This window comes from Python bivittatus, unplaced genomic scaffold (genome assembly GCF_059951505.1).
Source record: "Python bivittatus isolate LINGU-HERP-01145 unplaced genomic scaffold, Pbiv_v1 ctg000480_np1212, whole genome shotgun sequence".
In the NCBI taxonomy this organism is placed as follows: Eukaryota; Metazoa; Chordata; class Lepidosauria; order Squamata; family Pythonidae; genus Python; species Python bivittatus.
This window is the reverse complement of record NW_028277075.1, coordinates 102,558,658-102,578,874: the sequence shown is the minus strand read 5'-3', so window position 1 is coordinate 102,578,874 and position 20,217 is coordinate 102,558,658. Positions and strand designations below refer to the sequence as shown.

Genomic DNA, 20,217 nt, shown 5'->3' with positions numbered 1-20,217 from the left:
AGTTGACTTATTGTTTTGGTTGCAAAACATTGCAAGTAATCTGAATTTTAGTAGCTGAAGTTCCATCTGAAATTATATACAAGTGAATACGAACAATGTATCAGAGGAAAAAGCCAAAAGAATACATTTGCATCTCTTTCAGAGGAAATGTTTGGCACCCATTCTGCTCTGTGGTGGTCTCCAAATGGCAGTTTTTTGGCGTATGCAGAGATTAATGACACGGACGTTCCTGTTATTGAGTATTCATTTTATTCAGAAGATACACTGCAATATCCAAAGACCATTAAAATCTCATATCCTAAGGTCTGTGTTATTTATTAAACATAGTTGTTGAGCGGTTTGATTAAGAGAATAGTCACATTTAATCATTTGCTGCTAACAAAAATATTGTCTGTCTCTCCTCAACAGCTTGCTATGATTACTGTGACTTAAGTCAATAGCATCTGGCAACTCTGAAGTATTCTATTATCTCTAGGGAAACAGAAAATAAATGCAGTTGAAGGCTGTGGAATATTTAAGTTTCTAAAATGATTTGTTGAAGAGCACTTAGATGATCAGTGGAAAAAGGAACACTTCATCTCATGAGTTCCATGGCAAATGAGGGACTGAGGACTATTCACTTTTTCATGAACACGGATGAGTGAGCTAGGTTAGGTCCATTCCATTTCTGCTTTGGAGGACAGATTTCCAGGCTGATACATTTGCCAGACCAGACAGGGCAAACCAGAATTATTCTTAATTTTAAAAAATGTATGCAGTGGAACTGTATTTAGTTTCAGTTTTGTCAAGCTTTAGATAGCCTGGTATGCTTGCAACAGTTCTAGGGCTTTTGTAGAGGCTGTTTCCTCTGATGCTTCATAGACTGATCATGTGGCTGCAATATCTCATCGTTCCATAGCCAGTCCAGGAAGTGCTGGGGAAGAAGCCTCTCTGCAGAGGGTCTAGTATTGTTTTAAGTGTGCTAGGATTTTCAGTGGTTCAGAAAAGTAGGAAAAATTGCTCCAGCTGCCTCATGCATTTTAGAAAGTAAATGTAACTCCTTTTCTGGAGTAGACTGAACGTTAGTGGGACTTCATTCCTGCTGTCATTCATCTTGACATGGAACTTCTGGAGCAGGTCACCCATATTCACTTTCAGCAGAATCTATGATGGAATTTTTTTTAATCCCTAATGGAACATGTATCTGGACGTATGCTGCTCTGTTTCTCAAAATCATGTAACTAAACATGTTTGACATATTGTAAAGTTATTTCTGGGAATCAGATAAGTCACTAGAATTGTTACAGGCCAAAATTAAATTAGTTTTTAGGCATTTTTGCAATTGATTCCTGATGAGATTGTTTCCATCACAAAGATTAAAGCTATGGTTGCTCCAGGAGGAAGAAGCTGTTGGAATTCCTATCAAAGTTCAAGAGTAGTTCTGTGAGGAATGTAATGTAGGAGGAAGATTATTAATCCTTCCCTTGATCAGTAGTTCAATTCCAATCTAGATTTAGGGACACAATATATTTTTATTTATTTACTTTATAAATTTTATAAAATTTCCAAAAAATTAAAATAAAAGAAGTTGAAGGAAGGAAGGAAGGAAGGAAGGAAGGAAGGAAGGAAGGAAAAGAAAGAAAGAAAGAAAGAAAGAAAGAAAGAAAGAAAGAAAGAAAGAAAGAAAGAAAGAAAGAAAGAAAAGGCATAGAAAAAGAAAGGTAGCTTCTGACATTCCTTGGTACAGGTATAAATGTAAAATATATTCACCTCTTACTCTAGTATCTAAAAATTTACATAATAGAAAATAATTTTTAGTCTAACATTCAAGCAAATTCATAGAATCAATCTATTTCAACAATACATATGATTTGTACAAGATATTTCTATAGGTATAACATCAATCATCAAATCCCAAAATCAAAATTGCATTCTTTTGAGTGTCAAGCAAAAAGTCCAAGAGTGGTTTCCAATTAGAAACAAAGCTAGACAATGTCCTCTCTTTAAGCAAAGTAGTCAGTTATATTTATTTTTAAATAGTACAAATGAAAAGATATGCTCACTGGTTGTTTTTTTCCAGAGATGAAAACTATCAGTTAACAATGGGCCATGATGAATGTATGAAATTCCAGTTTATTTTGAGAGGCATGTTTAGCGTTTTCATCTTAATCTGAAAATTGTTTTCAGTGATAACAGTTTTTACTGTCATGTGATGTGGAGTTAGTGTTACATTGATCTATAAAAGAGGGGTAGATAAATTTTGGGCTAAAATCTGTGAAACTGTCCATTTGCAAAATGTCTGACATGGTATGCATGGCCCCTCACAAAACATCCATTTGAGAGAAGTCAAAACGTTCTCCACCATTCTTACCAGCTGCTAACTTGCTTCAGGTTAGCTTTATTTGGCATAGGTGAGCATTCCTTGAAATAATAATGCTAGAATGGATCTTTGTGGCATGGCATATAAGTTTTTTTTAAAAAAACTTAAATAGTGTGTCTAGCACACACAGAAATGTATATTTTAAAGAAGTTTACTTTAAAAGAATAATCCTTCACAAAATGTGGGTGGTCATAATTTATCCTGAATTGACTGCTTTCACTCACATATAAAAATTACATGATTTTTATTTGTATTGAATCAAAGCTTTAGTACTGGCTTTCAGATTTTTAGCAATGAACCTCTATAAAAAAAACATTTTAAAAAAATGCATAATTTTCTTATATTTCATATTGAGCTTTGAAAGCTACCTTCTTTGAAGTTTATTGTGTTTTTCTAATTAACACTGCCATATGGACAAAGTCTGTTATAAGATATTTTAATTTTATCCAGGCAGGTACTATAAATCCAACAATAAGACTGTTTGTTGTGGATATTCCATCTCTTCCCAAAATCAGTATCTCTGAAATTGCTGCACCACCTAGTATAATATCAGGGTAAGTCCAAATAGAGTAATATGTTTTGTTCTGGTGAGTGTTGTAGATTATTATTTTTTTTATTACTGAGCAATAATACAATATATTTAAAAGCATTTATTTATTGCATTAAAAATCTTGTGGAGAGTTCATTTATTAATACTTGACTTCTTTTTTCAATGTGTATTCAGCTGGATCATTCATTCATTCACTGAATTTATTAAAGCTGCCCAACTCCAAGAAGACTCTGGGCAGCATATAGTAATATATATACTAAAAGCTACATAATTACCCAGACCAAAACACTGTAAAACTTTTTTATATAGTAGTGACATAAGTGGGGTATGTGAGGAGAAATATAAAAGTTGCATGCAGTAGGAGTGGGTTACCTAAGAAGTTTGGTACTATAAAATATAAAGGATATTATACGCAATGTCAGAACCCCCACATAAGTGAGGAATATGGTATACTAGTTTCATCTTTATTCAAACATATTCTGCAAACACAGAAACACACATACAAATATAATTTTTTTTTTAAATCTATTTTTCAAATTTGTCACTGCCCATCTCGTTGAATGACTCTGGGTGGTTTACAAAACAATTAAAATCAACTAAAATTACAAAATTACAATAATAAATAGAAAATAAAAAGATCCAAAATAATTGGCAATCACTCAGGGAGTATCATCGAGGCTCTAGCCACCCCCAATATTGGGTAAAGTTGTTATCCCCCCACGCAAGCTGGCAGAGCCAGGTCTTTAATTCTTTCTGATAGGCCAGGAGCAGAGGGGCCCACCACACCTCTGGAGGGAGAATGTTCCAAAAGGCAGGAGCAATGGCAGAGAAGGCTCTTTTCCTAGGCCCCACCAGTCAACACTCTCTCACTGATGGGACCCACAATATGTCCTCTCTGCTTGCCCAGGTAGGACGGGTTGATGTGATGGGGGTAAGACGTTCCCTCTCTCTCTCACTCCCCCCTCCCCCATATATATACACACAAAGGAAGAAAGGAGGGGAAAGAGAGAGAGGGAGAGACCCTTCTTATCTACTAGCTAGGTTGGAAGAAGTCAAAGAGCTCTTTGTAGATAAATCTCAACTCTCCAAAGCCATGCTGCCATCTTTTATATTCTGTGGGTCATGGTATCAGTGTTTCATTTACATTCTTCAACTCTCTTCTTGTTCGGCCCTGTGGTCCCCCTTTTCTAGTCATAGGATGTTTCCAAAATCTGTAATTTCTTATTCTATAGAATTAATAATGGAATGGTACATATAGTACATATTGTAATAGTTATAGTATGTTGAATATTGAATGGCATATACATTATGCCCATTTAGATATAGAATTCAAGTGTACCTATGTAGACAAATGCTTAGTAGTCTCTTTTTAATCTCCAGGGATCACTACTTGAGTGTTGTAACATGGGTGACAGATGAAAGAATTTGTCTGCAGTGGCTTAGAAGGATTCAAAACTTTTCTATGCTCACCATCTGTGACTATTCTAGTGGTGTATGGCAGTGCCCTAAGGTATGGTGAAGATGGATTGTAGAGGTTGAAGGGTGAAGATTAGCTTGGCTGCGCAAGCAGGCAACTGCACTCTTCTGGTTGTTAGTGGGGAGTACACGGGATTTGGGGGTAAATGATGGAGTTGGTGGAGAGATGCTTGGGGAACATTGTGTGGCTTAGAAATGGGAGAGGCAGATCTCCACAGTAATTGGCAACTTAGGCTGGTGTGCCAGTTGTAGCCCTATCTAGACCATGAAGCCCTGGCAGCAGTGACTCTCACCCTCATCCCGATGCTGTCAGACTCTGTAACATGCTCTACATGGGCCTGCTTTTGAAGGTAACTTGGAAACTGCGGTTGGTACAAAATGACCAGAATATTGGTAGGTAAGAATTGCTACAATCCTGATTCTCTGGTTGCTTCATTGGTTACTAATAGGCTTCTGCATTCAATTCAGAGTGCTGGTTTCAGCTTTAAAAGCCCTACGTGGCATGTTTCCCAGCGACTTAAGGGATTGCCTCCTTCATGTAGTTAATGGCCCACGCATGCAAAACTGTGGTGATGATTGTGTTTAAGCAGGCATGTGGTGGTGGTTGTCTTTTGTGATGCTGTTTTTTAAAGATTTTAAAGTGATTGGGCTGCTGATATTTATTTGGGTAGGTTTTTTGTACTTATATACATGGTTTTGTTCCTGTATTGTAACTCCCTGAGTCTTGGAAGTTGGGCAGTAAATCAATCAATAAAAAAGGCATCAACTTATTTAGAGAAAATTCTGTAAATATTGGCATTAATCTTGAAAGGGAGAAAAGCTGGATTAATAGATGGAGGTTGATTATAACAATGAAAATCTTTCTCTCTCTCTTCAGGAAAGGCAGCATCCTGAAGAGAGTAAAACAGGTTGGGTTGGCAGAGTAAGTATAATGATTTAAGGATCAACTTATATGTCACACAGCAGCCATGCATCCATTCCTGCAGAGCATGGCTAAAGAGATATCTTACAATGAGGAAAGGAAGCATTTCATTGTATCTGCCAGCTCTTTTCTGTATCATTTTCTTCCTTGCCAGCTTCCAGCCCCATATTAGTGAGATAAACACAAGCTTAAAACAACATTAGAAATGTGTGTTTGCATGTGTATATGTGGGTTTCAGGGCAGGAAAAATAACTGGTTGAGAAGAATTAAACCTTCCTGTTTTGCATCTTAAAGACAACTGCCAACAAAGTACCTGAACAATACTGTATGTTACTGCTTTGTAACGGGTAGTTTAATATGTAGATACAAAGTTAGCTCTTCTAAATAACTGTTTTTTTCCAAGTGAAATGCTGAGGATTCTTTCCAAGACCATTTAGAATTGTAATTATCCCCCCAGCCTCATATGTGAAATACATTAGTTTCTCAACTGTATTAATTAAGACTATAACAAAGGATCGAGTTGGGTATAATATAGAACCCACAGCTCTCTCACATTTCTCTCCTGTAATGCCGAATTTTTAAAAAGGAGATGTGATATAATAGCATTATAGTCTTTTTGCATTCTCTTCAAGCAATAGTCAAAGAACCAAACATCATTGTCCAAGACGATATCATGTTATATGTATTTTTTCCCAGTGCGTTACTTGGGAGGCATGAGAAGATGAAACTTGATAACAACTTGATTTTTCATGGGATGTAATCATATCCATTTATCCTTAGAATAATGGAACTGCTGCTAGGACCTCATGTTAATCAAATTAATGTAAATTATTATTTGCTGATGTGGATATTCATCCTGATATTGGCAATTCTTCTGTGATGGAGTTTGGCATAGCAAGCATAGATATTTCTGATTTCATCTTTAGGATAATCTTCTTTGCTGTATTTCCTGTAAGGGATATTTATTTAAAAGTAGTAGCTTGCTTAAATATATTAAATGGAAATTTGGATTTTTCACATTCTAAATCCAACAACTAGTAGCTGATCACATTATTGGGACCATACAATGTAATGTTTGTGTCCTGGATACATAATCCAATGAGATCTTGGATCTCATTTCAAACTGAACAGCATTTTTTTTTCTTTTTCTGTGTCACCTTCAAATGCCTACATAATGGGTAACTAACAATGCAGACCTGCACATATCTCCTAAAAATTAAATTCAGTTAACTTAATATAAGCCTCATTCTAGCCTTAACCCTTAATAGCAAAAACAGGGAGATTCCTGGCTCTCAAGAATATTAAACTTGCAATCTTAAACAGTGTATCTGTAAATTAATCTCAGCATTCAGTGTTTTGTTTTAACAGATATACACAGAATCATTCATCTAGTACATTAGAGAAAACCATAATTAAGACAACAATGTTAACAATACTGTCACTAGATTACGAGGTTCTACTGTAAAAGGGGAACAACTTTGTAGGAAAATGGAGTTGTACTGTAAGATCACTAAATCTAGATGCATGAATGATATTTTTTTTCCCTTCAACACTTGCTTACAAGAGTCACGGTGAGAAAAAAAGTAGCAAGGATAAATCTACCATACAAAAGAATGAAAGATAGTATCTTCTGCTGCCAAACCTGATCAGAAAGGAGAGACCTTAATATAGCTAACACATTTTAGCTCTATATGATAAAAATCTCTGGAAGCAATGTGATAAGCAGATTGTGTATGGTGTGAACAGTTAAGCAAAAAGAAAGGAAAGAAAAAAGGTGGAGTACAAATGTACTATAAGACTAGTAAAGAATAGGTTAACATTATTATTATCATGCTTGTTCCACTATGGGACGATATGCTCAAATAAGTCAATCTCATCAAGAAAGTACAACATATCTTATTACTCTATAGGACAGATACCTGGAACTTTCCCTTTCAATATTTTTTTTTTTTAGTGCCCCTGAAAATTTGATTGGGGTAGAATCAAGAATGGGTAGAGCCAGGAATAGAATAATATGGATGGACATGGACCTCTCTTCATGCTGTTGAGCTATATCTCCAACTCCCATCAACGCTAGCCAAACTGGTGGAAATGGAAGATGGAATGTTGGAGTGGAAATTTAGCAGCTTTTGGAATGACTAGAATAATACATTGGTCACTGTTGAGATTTGGAAATCTATAGACAAAGGGAGGATAGAACAATATATTGAAAGAGAAAGTTTATTTAGGATCAAAAACAAATCAATAACAACACCATCACATAAAACCAACATGAAAAGTTAATGCAGTAGAAGCCATTTAGTAAAATGAATAATAAACCATGTCACAGAAATAAGTCAACCAATAAACATTTCCAGTGTTAAATCCAGAATCCTATGACAGCAATTACAGTTGCACCAAATTTGCAAATCAATCCCCTGGCAGGATGAAAACATTTGCTTGTTCTGGCTGATCTAAACAATTGATTAGCAAAGGTTTTATTAATTTAGAACACCAGGCTTGATACAGAGAGTCATGCAACACTGTCTGTATCATCGCATTGGTTCTCTTGAGATGGAATCTTACAGTCTTCCCTGCAGAATTATAGATGGCAGAAAACTGAGGCCATATACACAAAGCTGCTTGGCAAAGTTCTCTTCTTCTAGAGCCAGAAGGAAATCTTCTGCCTTGCCCTTACTGTGTACCCAGAGCAATTATGTTGCACAGATGAAATGTGCAATGTTCTACAGACTGTGATTAGTTATGCCCTCAACTGAAATTTCTTATCCGACGTCATCCACCATGTGAAAAATCTCCAGCTGGCATGAGCGACACTGATTATTCCTTAACTTGGTTTTTTTTTTTCCATTACACTATTAGCTGAGTGAACATTTTTGTTACAGTTCCTTGAAACTATAGGTTGACTAGTAGCAGCAAAAGGAGCTTTCTGTGTCTCTTGGTTTCCATCTAGTAGTTCTCTGGATTGTGCAGCTGTGGGATGAGAGCTGTTGAAGAGCTGGAGTTTGAGGATGGGAGTTAACTGTGAGAATCAGTATGGGACCTCTAAATCATCCTAAGACTGTTACATGAGAAGCCAGGGCTCTTGACAGAAACAGCCACTGGGAAGAAAATTCCCTGCTAGGAATTTGCAAGAGATTATTCCTTTCAATTACACTTTGAATTATATGACTTAAGTCAAGAATAGGCTAGTCAATTTCAAGACTTTGCACTCTTAAGTGGAGGAATCTCTTTTTTAAAAAATGATGGTAGAAGCTCAGTTCTACTCTTCCTCAGAACCAAAATAAGATAGAGGGGCAGGAGAACAGGTCAGGGACAGGCCTGAAGAAATCATTCCCACAGGAAACCAGCAGGACTAATTGGAGCCACAAATTTCCAGCACAGAACAAGTCATCTTGGGTTACTTCCCTCACATACATCAACATGCCCTATACAATATAATGCTACAAAACCATTATAAGTTGCATTATAGAAATGTTTACCTTTTATGTATCAGAAGGCAGTAAGACAATGGGAACCTTTTCACCTTCAGAGATTGTAGTTAGGGGAATGACAGGTGAACCACCCCTTGGAAGATAGATGGTAGCAATAGTAACTGAGATGCAGCTACTTCTGGCAGGGACTTTTTGGTGTGTAAACCAAGAAAGTTCCTTGGTGAGGAAGTTCAAAATCCTAAACCTTTCACATAGGTTCATTTGTGCCACTTCAAATATAATTTCATTTTTTTTTGGTAAATAGGTTTGTATGAATAACAAATATATTTGTTTGATTTAGAATATTCGTCTTAAAATTTTAAATTAATAAATTTAATGATTGACAGTACCAAAATGTAACAATTGGTAATGCAGTAAACTTACTGCAGATGTAAAAATTTTGAAATTAATGAGTGTTGATCCAAAAAAGGCTGAAGATCACTGACAGGTTTCCAACCCTCCAAGATTTCTGTTGAATGTATAGAATTGCAGAATAATGTTAAATCGATGATGACTGTCTCCTACATTCAGTTAGCAGAAAAGCTACTGGAACAAATCCCTCCTCCTGGTAGACAACTCAGTCTTCTCAGCTTAGCACAGAACAGTGCTTGGTTAAATTTCAGTGCTTGTCAACTTTCAGGTATCAGAGGAGGAGAACATGAAATTGGGCAGAGTTAGAGTGCTGGCATCACTTTGCTTCCTTCAAATTATTTATTGTTTTGCAAATATTCAAAGGCCTACATGTCAACAAGTAATAAATTATGATTTTCTTTTTAATAAATACCTTCCATTCCTTATATCACAAAAAACAGCAAAAGAAAATAAAGGAAAAAAGAGCAGTTAAAGACCTTGTGTGCATAAAAGAAACAGAAATAAGAGCCAAGTAATTGCAATTCACTAATGTTATATATTGAAGAGTCCTTCTATAAGAAACAACCCACACCACAGTAGAAACCTATTGTTTTTGTTCTATTTATTTTGAAAACATTAGCAATAACTTGGCATTTGGGGAGTAAAAATTATTTTTTTCAATCCCTGAACCAAAAATTTGATGGTCAATGGATTTTTCTGAGGTAAAAATAATAAACCTATGAAATTGAATATTTACTAACCATTACTTTCTATAAACATGTTAATTGTTCTTTTTCCCAGTTTCAGCCATCTGAACCTTACTTTGCTTCTGACAAAATTAGCTACTACAAAATTATCAGTGATTCAGAGGGATATGAACATATTCACTACACTGATAGCACAGGAGTAAGTAATGATTATGTGTGCATGTTTCATGTTTGTTCATAAAGGGGGCAAACAGAGGCAAATGATATCATTCCAATGCCATGGCTGATGGACTTGCATAAGACATAATGGCAGCATTTTTGTGACACTATCATTGCATTCATATTATCATTTTGGAGTCATCACAGTTTGCTGCAGACATTGATATGTGCATATATGTGTAACCTTATATTTATGGAGATTCATGTTTTATCTACTCTTTATACTTAGCAAATGAAACCTATTACAAGTGGAAAATGGGAAGTAATCAGTATAGCTGCTGTAACAAATAACAGTCTGTGAGTATCCACTGATAACTTGAATATTAGTGTGATGGATGTGTAAATAATCCCTTAGATTATTTTTATCGTTTAGATTATCTTTTTCTAGAAACAGCTTTTCCTGTTTCTGTTGTTTTTGTCTGTAGTATTAAAAACTGAGACTGGATGAAAGCATAAGAAATTTTGCATGGCAATGTTATGCTTCCTTGCCATATATGCTGATTGGGCTAACCCCCCCATCATTTGGTTTATGTCTTCCTGATAGTCCAAAACCTTGTGATTCTTGAGATATAAATCTTCTAATCCCAATCTTATTAAGACAAATTTGGTTTTTTTTACATCCCACTGACTTCTATGTGACAAGTTAATCATTAAGCTTGTTGATTTCAGTAGGACCCAAGTGCCACTAATTTCAGTTGAACTGGGAGCCTATCTGTCAAAATAATCTGTGCTTAATGAGTGATATTCTATAATAGAATGACACTGAGGCACAGTATCTTTTATCCATGATTATGAAAATGCCATTCTCTTTCCCTCATTCTCTGCTTTTCTTACATAGGTCCCACTCCTAATGCTTTCTCTTTATTACAGCAGTGCAATCAGAAAATGCAATATACGTCAAATAGGCATATCGAATACACACATACACACCTAAAATTTAGATATAATAAAAAGTAAGCAATACAATAATGTAACATAAACATGCTAACCCTCCCTCCCCCAATGCACACATACAATAAACCAAATCAATAACACGTTGTAGTTATTTAAGAAATACATCCAGGAAAGTTTCACCAATTTAATTACTACAAGTTAGACACCTATTATATTTTCTCTTGATAAGACATTCCATGGAAATCATATTAAAACTGTTGAATACATTCCTCTGATTTAAGATTTATTTATTATAGCTGCTAAACACCTAATACATTCTCTATAGGTACAGTTCAGTGGAAATAATAAAAAATCATTGGATATTTAGAATCAGAGGTCTGTGTTGATAATTGTCTATTAAATAATTAGTGCACTTGTTTCTGCTTTGCCTACTACTTTCCATCTAATGAGATAATTTCCATTTTTTGTGGTAGCATAATGTGTTTCCCAGTTTAGTGACTCATGTAGAATTGCTAGGTATTGCACTTTATATTTAACCATTTAACCTCTTATAGCCACTTCTGTATTATTGCCTTAGGCTATTTTAATTACAATAATTCTAAATTATTATCAGGATGATGTATTAATCAACCAATAACCTATTTGTTTATTTCCCAGATACTTTATTAGTAATGAATTTGAAAGTAGACCAGGAGGAAGACATCTTTATAAGTAAGATGCTTTTTATCATAGTTCTGCTATGCCCTACATGCAAAGATGATGATGATGATGATGATGATGATGATGATGATGATGTAAAAATTCTAAATGCAAGATTAAATTGTGGAAATACAATAAAAGTCATAAACAGATCAGTGATACAGGTAATCAGATATGCTGCTGGTATAGTAAATTGGACATAGCTTGGACTATTTAGATTGGAAAATCTGAAAACTGATAACAGTGCATCCATGGAATGATGTCAATTGACTATATTAGCACTAAAACATTGGAGGCCTTGGTTTACTGCAGGAAAAGCATGCAGTTGAAGAAGAAAGAAGAGAAATCTGGATTAAATAATTACACTAAGGAAAGCAAAGAGAAAATGCTTATTGCAGTTTGCAAAGAAAACATCCTGAAAGTATCAGAAGAAAAAATTGACTATAAAAATGAACTGTTATAAAACTGTTATAAAAATTGAAGAAGTAAACCATTATATTGCCAGTACATAAAAGAAAATAAAATGGACTTTTAGGGAAGAAATTGTGAATTGAAGAGCCAGTGAGTAGACTGGCTCTTCATAACTCCTCTCTGGACAAGAACAGAACTTGAGATAGCCCACAAGTGCTCCAGACAGTTGCTCCTCATGAGGAGGCCGTAAGACAGTGGTCTCCGGCACGTATAGAGCTCTGGGAGATGAGGGGATAGCCAACTTGCCCAAACCATTGTTGGCGCCTTTAAGGACACTGGGCTCGCATACTTCCTTTTCTAATCACTTTCAGAAACTGCTGTAACTGCTTTGTAGCTATTAGGAACCTTTGGATCAACAAGTTTGAAAACACTGAGTGAGTTTCTTTCAATCCTTAGCAAAAGAAGTTTTAAATACAAATGTAAGGACTTAAAAATATTTTGGGGGGAATAAACAGCAAAAGGGTGATTAGAACATTGATTTTGGAAAGTTACAAATGGACTAAGGGTTCAGATGGATTTGAAATAAGTCTTTGGAATTAATTATACGAATCCTTCCCATGAGAACATGCTTTTGTTTTGAATTCTTAAAAAAAAAAAAAGGATAAGACTTTAAAAATTGGACACTAGAGGGAACTAGAAAGAACTAAAGATTACAATTAAAGGAGAAGAACACTTAAATTTGACTTACTAATACAGAATAAAACAAAGTATTTTAACATTGGACATATTAGAGGATATTTTTGAACAATGGGCCCAGAAGTTAACATTGAGTGTCTGCTTCTATAGATAGACTGTGTTTAAAAGATGTTATGGAAGAAGAACAAGTTTTACCTGACAAGATTGAGACTGAACTGAAAGTGGATTTAAAAACGACAGCTATAAGAATGTTATACAAAAAGAGGCTACACTGGACATACAAAAGAAACTGGCTGATGCCTTAATAATTAAAAGGGATATACAAATAAGAAACCAAGAGAGTGACCTGGATAATTTTCCTATTTTGGATTTACAAAAGAAGCTTGTTAAAGCTTTGAAGAATTTTGTGAGAAGGGACAAAGAAAAAATGAAAAGAAATCAAGTTCTATGACATTATTTGAAGGGACTAAAGATCAAGACTGTTAAAAGTAAAAGGAAGGAATATAAAGTTGGTTTATTTGATCAAGGTTAAAAGAGATATGTTTATCTCTGGTAACTTTTAATGGACTTTTGCTGACATCAGGACTGAAATGATGAGGCTTTAAGGATTTGTTTATAGATAAGAGATGGAATATGGGAAGAAGAGATAATTTGTTATATTTTAAGAGAAGGTGATAAGTTACTAAAATTGTTTATACTTGTGATGAAGGCAAAGACATTTCTATATACAGTGGGGCAAAAAAGTATTTAGTCACCAATTGTGCAGGTTCTCCCACTTAAAAAGATGAGAGAGGCCTGTAATTTTCATCATAGGTATACCTCAACTATGAGAGACAAAATGGGGGAAAAAATCCAGAAAATCACATTGTCTGATTTTTAAAGAATTTATTTGCAAATCATGGTGGAAAATAAGTATTTGGTCACCTACAAACAAGCAAGATGTCTGGCTCTCACAGACCTGTAACTACTTCTTTAAGAGGCTCCTCTGTCCTCCACTCGTTACCTGTAGTAATGGCACCTGTTTGACCTTGTTATCAGTATAAAAGACACCTGTCCACAACCTCAAACAGTCACACTCCAAACTCTACTATGGCCAAGACCAAAGAGCTGTTGAAGGACACCAGAAACAAAATTGTAGACCTGCACCAGGCTGGGAAGACTGAATCTGCAATAGGCAAGCAGCTTGGTGTGAAGAAATCAACTGTGGGAGCAATAATTAGAAAATGGAAGATATACAAGACCACTGATAATCTCCCTCGATCTGGGGCTCCACGCAAGATCTCACCCTGTGGGGTCAAAATGATCACAAGAACGGTGAGCAAAAATCCCAGAACCACATGGGGGGACCTAGTGAATGACCTGCAGAGAGCTGGGACCAAAGTAACAAAGGCTACCATCCGTAACACACTATGCCGCCAGGGACTCAAATCCTGCAGTGCCAGACGTGTTCCCCTGCTTAAGCCAGTACATGTCTGGGCCTGTCTGAAGTTTGCTAGAGAGCATTTGGATGATCCAAAAGAGGATTGGGAGAATGTCATATGGTCAGATGAAACCAAAGTAGAACGTTTTGGTCTAAACTCAACTCATCGTGTTTGGAGGAGAGAGAATGCTAAATTGCATCCAAAGAACACCATGCCTACTGTGAAGCATGGGGGTGGAAACATCATGCTTTGGGGCTGTTTACTGCAAAGGGACCAGGACGACTGATCTGTGTAAAGGAAAGAATGAATGGGGCCATGTATCGTGAGAATTTGAGTGAACACCTCCTTCCATCAGCAAGGGCATTGAAGATGAAACGTGGCTGGGTCTTTCAGCATGACAATGATCCCAAACACACCACCCGGGCAACGAAGGAGTGGCTTCGTAAGAAGCATTTCAAGGTCCTGGAGTGGCCTAGCCAGTCTCCAGATCTCAACCCCATGAAAAACCTTTGGAGGGAGTTGAAAGTCCGTGTTGCCCAGCGACATCCCCAAAACATCACTGCTCTAGAGGAGATCTGCATGGAGGAATGGGCCAAAATACCAGCAACAGTGTGTGAAAACCTTGTGAAGACTTACAGAAAACATTTGTCCTCTGTCATTGCCAACAAAGGATATATAACAAAGTATTGAGATGAACTTTTGATATTGACCAAATACTTATTTTCCACCATGATTTGCAAATAAATTCTTTAAAAATCAGACAATGTGATTTTCTGGATTTGTTCCCCATTTTGTCTCTCATAGTTGAGGTATACCTATGATGAAAATTACAGGCCTCTCTCATCTTTTTAAGTGGGAGAACTTGCACAATTGACTAAATACTTTTTTGCCCCACTGTATATATATCTTTTTCTTTACTATATTCCTATTTTTCTTTCTTTTCTATTTTGTTCTTTTCTGCACCTTCTATTTTTTCTTTTTATTTTCTTTCTTTAGTTTGTATTAGTTTTCATCTTTGCAATTGCAATTTTTAATCAAATTGCTATTAAAAAAATAAAGCAAAATGAAACATGAGGCATGCACAAACATAAATTAGCCTGGCCATCATGGTGATGCAAAGTAAAAAAATTGATGAACACTCCTGTTGAAAGAAAAAGTATTTGCAGCAGTGTGCTTTTATGATGTACAAATGAAGTACAAATTTCTTCTATCTTTCTCTTTCCCTCATTTGTGCAGAGTGGACTTAAAAAATGGCTTGAAAAAAACATGTATCACTTGTGATCCAAAGGAAGAAGGATGTCAGTATTTCTCTGTATCCTTCAGCACAGATGGACGGTACTATAAACTGAATTGTTACGGTAAGTACCACAGACCCCCATCGTTACAGAAATGCAGTTTGATAATTAAGATCCTAATATTTACATGACGCTTAGCCAATCCATGACTCCAGGAACTACTGTTGTTTGGATGGCCCCAACCACAAAGCTTTTTAGATTCTTAAGGGGACATCTGGGTCATGCCCATGATGATTGAAGAGTGATCACCATTTGGCATTTATTTTTACTGCATTTTTATTCCTGCTTTTCCTCTAAGAAGTCAAGGCAGCTGATTCTGTTAGAAACCATTAACCTCACAGGAACAAGCTTATGATATAAATTGAGCTGAGAGAAAGTGATTGACCCAAAGTCACCCAGCGAGTTTCAGAATCAAGGGCAGATTTGAAGCTAGGTCTCTCTGGTTCCAGTTGTCACTGAAACCCAAGGGTGTCAAACTCAAATCATCATGACAGCTACATGAGAACTAATTCATTAGTTCAAGGGCTGCAATTATGGCCTTATACATTGATGTGAAAATTTCCAATGGCTTAAAAATGAAGAATATTACAGTACATCATTAAACATGAAGTTATTTTTAAAAGACCTATTGGAAAACAGAGTTACTTTTCCTCCATTTCACTTTGGCTGCCTATCTGGCAGCATTAACCAGAACAGCAGTAATTGGTTTGGCTGCTGTTGAATGACAGCATAAAACTCTTGAACCTAATCATCTGTAGTTTGGCAGAATTTATCCCCTTAAAAGAGGCAACTACACCTGAATATTAGTTCCACTTCTGCCAAGAAGTAAAAGGATATTGGCCATCCCTACATACTTCGTAGGACTGCTGTTTGTCGAAAGAGGCCAGCAGGGACCAGCCATTGGGATGTGTGTGTGTATGACAGGGGTGCGGGGAGCAGGAATTGGATAGGCCAGTGCTGCTCTGGCACCCACACCCAGGCATAGTGTGGAAGATCCCTGGAGGCAGAGCTCCACAGAGAATATGGTAGCTTCTTTGCCTCCGCCACAAGCAGCAGAGGGCGGCTGGAGAAGTTGCATTAGGAGTGCACTCTTGTCCTTGACACTTGGGTGGAGATGGCATTCCACCACTACCCTTGTATTGGGAGACATGCTCCTCTCTTGCCCATGTTTGTTGGAGTTTGCTGCCCCTGCTACTACTGCTGCTTTTCATGTTTCCCAAAGCAGCCATTTTCTTGCACCCTAACAGCTGTAGAGTGCAAGGAGGCCCTGACCAGTGCTAGGCTGGCCTTACTTGCCCTTCTCCTCCCCCCCCCCCCCGGTGCTGGGAGAAAGTTTAAAGGCAGCAGGGGTTCGCCACCCCCCGCCCATGCTTCCTGATGATTGAGCCAACAGGTCTCAGCCCTGTCCCTTAGCACAGAGCTGTGAGCACAGCCACACTTTCTTCTTAGCAGAGAAGATCCGTAGCAGCCAATCAAGACTGCCTGCCTTCCAGCTGTTTGCAATGTATGTCAGTAAGATAGAGGTGACATAATAATATGGGCCTCATGTTGTCCATGGGCCATAAGTTTGAGGTCCCTGTTCTAATCACTACACCATACTTTAGACATCCATATAACAGGTGAGAAGAGCAAAACTGATTTCTGATTAGTCAGAACAGAAAGACATACCAAACCCCCCCCCCCCTAATGTCCATCTTATTAGCCGATATTATGATTGGTGTTAATTTGTTCAAGGGAAAGCACTTTTATGTATTATGTGTTGTAGAACAGAAAGAAAAAGATACACCAATGACCAGCTTGTTTCATAATCAGAAAGTTGATATGATGATTGGTATTAATTGATTCAAGTGCATGCACTTTTTTTATTCAATCATTTTAAATATATTTATGGATTACACGTTGTACCCCACTAAATAATCTTTCCACTAAAATAGTGATCAAAGCTGCAAAGGAAGAAAATCCAGAATAAAATTCAAAACATAAGAACATCTCAATCAAAACACACAATTTCTACATTGACAAGAAATAAAGAAATAGCACTAACTGGATTAAAATTAACTTCAGTGAAAAGTTAGTTTAGTTAATTGAATTTTTTAACACTCTGTGAATAACAGGTCCTGGGCTGCCCTACTTCACCTTGCAAAACGGCACTACAGACAAAGGTATTTTATTTTATTTTATTTTATTTTTCCTTTAGAACAGTGTGAATGGATGTCTTTTGGGGGCTATTTATCTGTTAGAGTTTGTAAAAAAATTTTTTGTCTATACATATCTTGCAGTAAGACCAATTATACATAGTTGGTTTTATTCTGATATGCACGTGTATAAGACTACACTTTGATGATGTAATCCAGTGACTCCCAGTTGGGTGCCGTACATGTGTTGGACTTCAATTCCCATCACTCCTGAAAGCAATTCAAGGAGCTGTCTGTCTGTAAACAGTGGGATCTCTAGCCTAACGTGTCCACGGGGCACCAATTTAAGAAAGCTTGATTTTTTTTTTCTTTTGCATGTTTAGTTAGAAACAGATCCAAGGGGTAGAATGAGATTTATTAAAGAAGCTGTAACTGTAGCGTTAAAGGTGTCAATCTAACATGCCACTATAATTTGTACAATTTGATGAGAAAAAAATGGTAGAGTCCTACCCTGTGACTTTGTTTCGAATAACCTGTGCAGAATAGCTTAGAAGCCATGGGTTGGAACCTATCATTTTCCTGGGAGAAGTAGGTAAAGTGAGTCAGGAGTCCATCAGCCCACTCTCTGAAAACTCAGCAGAACTGGAACAAATTTGGTGTTGGAGGAGAAAGCAGCAAAAGAAATACCAGGTTCAAAAATGGGCTAGATAAGGCTGGAGATAGCGGAGGAAAAAAATGCAGAAAAATACCTCCTAATGCAGGAGTCAGCAACCTACAGTCTGTAGGCTAAAGGTGGCCTGTCACCTGATCTTATCCAGCCTGTGGAGAGAGTGGCCATCTGTTTGGCTGCTCTTGCGAGCACTTCCCACTTCCTTCGGTGGCCATTTTGGTAATGGCTTCACCAGCCACTTCGGCACAGGCAGAGCAACAGCCCCCCCCCCCGCCCCCACCCCAGCACCAGTAAGAGTGCGCTGTGAAGCGGAGAAGGAGGAGGAAATGGCAGTAGTATCATGGTCTCTGGCTCTTTTGCAGAAGAAGATTGCATCCTCTGGGAAAGGCAGTTGTGAATGTTGTGGTTATCTTTATATCCCACCTTTACTTTGTATAACCCAAGGCAGCATATATATATTGCTCCTGACTATTTTCTCCACAACAGCCCTTTGAATACTGGCAATTGCCCCATTCTTAGTCCTCTTCCTTTCTCTGTCCTGGTCATGTGAGCAGAGCCTAGGCAGCCTACCCTGTGCTTCCCAGTAAATGCACACATACACATATCCAACACAGAGGGACAACAGAAACAAGCACACCTACACAGAGGCAACCCACATGAACCTGTCCTGATGAGACTCTCACATGCCCACATGCAAATTCAGGATGTTGCTTCACTCCATGGATTCCATGTGGTTGGAAAGAATTCCCGAAACTAGGTTCCACCTACTTGAAAAACCAAATCTGTAACAGGGAGAGGCCAGTGTGAGAGGTTTTGTGAGTTCCTGGAAGCTCAACTATTTTTAACATGTATGCATGTTCTTTTATAGAGAATCTGGTTCCCTCCAAGGTTTTCACTCTAAGCCCAATTCTGTCGAGCTGATACCCATTTATGCTGATGTACACCAATATACTTCTTGAGAATATATGAGAATGATGCAGTTATGTCTTTCCACATGATTAGAAAATACCAGGTTGCCTTTGAAAGAAATCCAATGTTGTATTTCCTTCTTTTGCTTTATCAGTACAGATATTGCTTTGTTGAATTCATGAATTCATGAATATTAATACCTTTTGTGCTATGATTATAATTAATTTTTAAAACCCAGCTCTCTGAGTTGTTTTAGCTTGCACTTCTTTGACTATAAATAACTTAAATTGTCATATATATCTGTTTTAATTGTAGCTATTAAGACCCTAGAAGACAATAAAGATTTGAAAAATGTATTAAAAGATATTCAGATGCCCAAGAAAATACTGAAAAACATTACTCTGCATGGACAAAGTAAGTTTGCAAACCAACTGTAGTTTTATAACAAAATGAAAGAAACTTTTAAAAAAAATAATTTGAATGAAACAATATATTTGCATAGCCTTTTTGAAGCCATAATTTTTGAATGAAATGAATGTCTGTAGCTCTTAGTTCTAATCAGCAGTGCCTTAGAAAAACAATTCCTCCTGTGATTCATAACAGGAAAGGAGCCATTACACTTAGCAATTCAAAATATGAAACTCTGTAAATAAAGACTAAGCAGGTTGCTCAGCCAACATTGCTGAAACCAGGGTTATCTTTTTTTTCTTGTTGTCTCCATGAATTCCTGCTTCCAGTTGGAGACTGTAAACATTTCAGGTGTGCTGAATCAGATAATCAGTATTCAATAATCAGATAATTAGTAATCAGTAATAAGAATTGCACACAGGCTGCATACATCACATATCTTGAATCAGGATATGTGATGTATGCAATAATTCTGATTATTGTCATGCTGATACCTGTCAGTTTCAGCTTGCAGTTTGTATTGGGAAAGTCAGGACTGCTAGCACCACACAGGAATAATGATTGCTCTGAAATATTTGCCTTAATTCAGAAGGGCAGAAAGTGAGTCTCTGGACCAGTGTTTTTC

At 36.9% G+C, this 20,217-nt stretch overlaps 1 protein-coding gene across 3 annotated transcripts in view; it reads left to right on the top strand.

The window, feature by feature from the left end:
• Positions 1–20,217, top strand: part of DPP4 (dipeptidyl peptidase 4) — a 69,989-nt gene that overhangs the window by 26,340 nt on the left and 23,432 nt on the right. For all 3 annotated transcript variants that reach the window (XM_025172614.2, XM_007421526.4, XM_015889596.3), the window contains 10 exons: positions 143–303; positions 2,810–2,913; positions 4,290–4,419; positions 5,263–5,307; positions 9,930–10,034; positions 10,284–10,351; positions 11,606–11,659; positions 15,412–15,533; positions 17,585–17,632; positions 19,500–19,598. In XM_025172614.2, the coding sequence (XP_025028382.1) occupies positions 143–303; positions 2,810–2,913; positions 4,290–4,419; positions 5,263–5,307; positions 9,930–10,034; positions 10,284–10,351; positions 11,606–11,659; positions 15,412–15,533; positions 17,585–17,632; positions 19,500–19,598 (936 nt within the window). The remainder of the gene's footprint in view (positions 1–142; positions 304–2,809; positions 2,914–4,289; positions 4,420–5,262; positions 5,308–9,929; positions 10,035–10,283; positions 10,352–11,605; positions 11,660–15,411; positions 15,534–17,584; positions 17,633–19,499; positions 19,599–20,217) is intronic.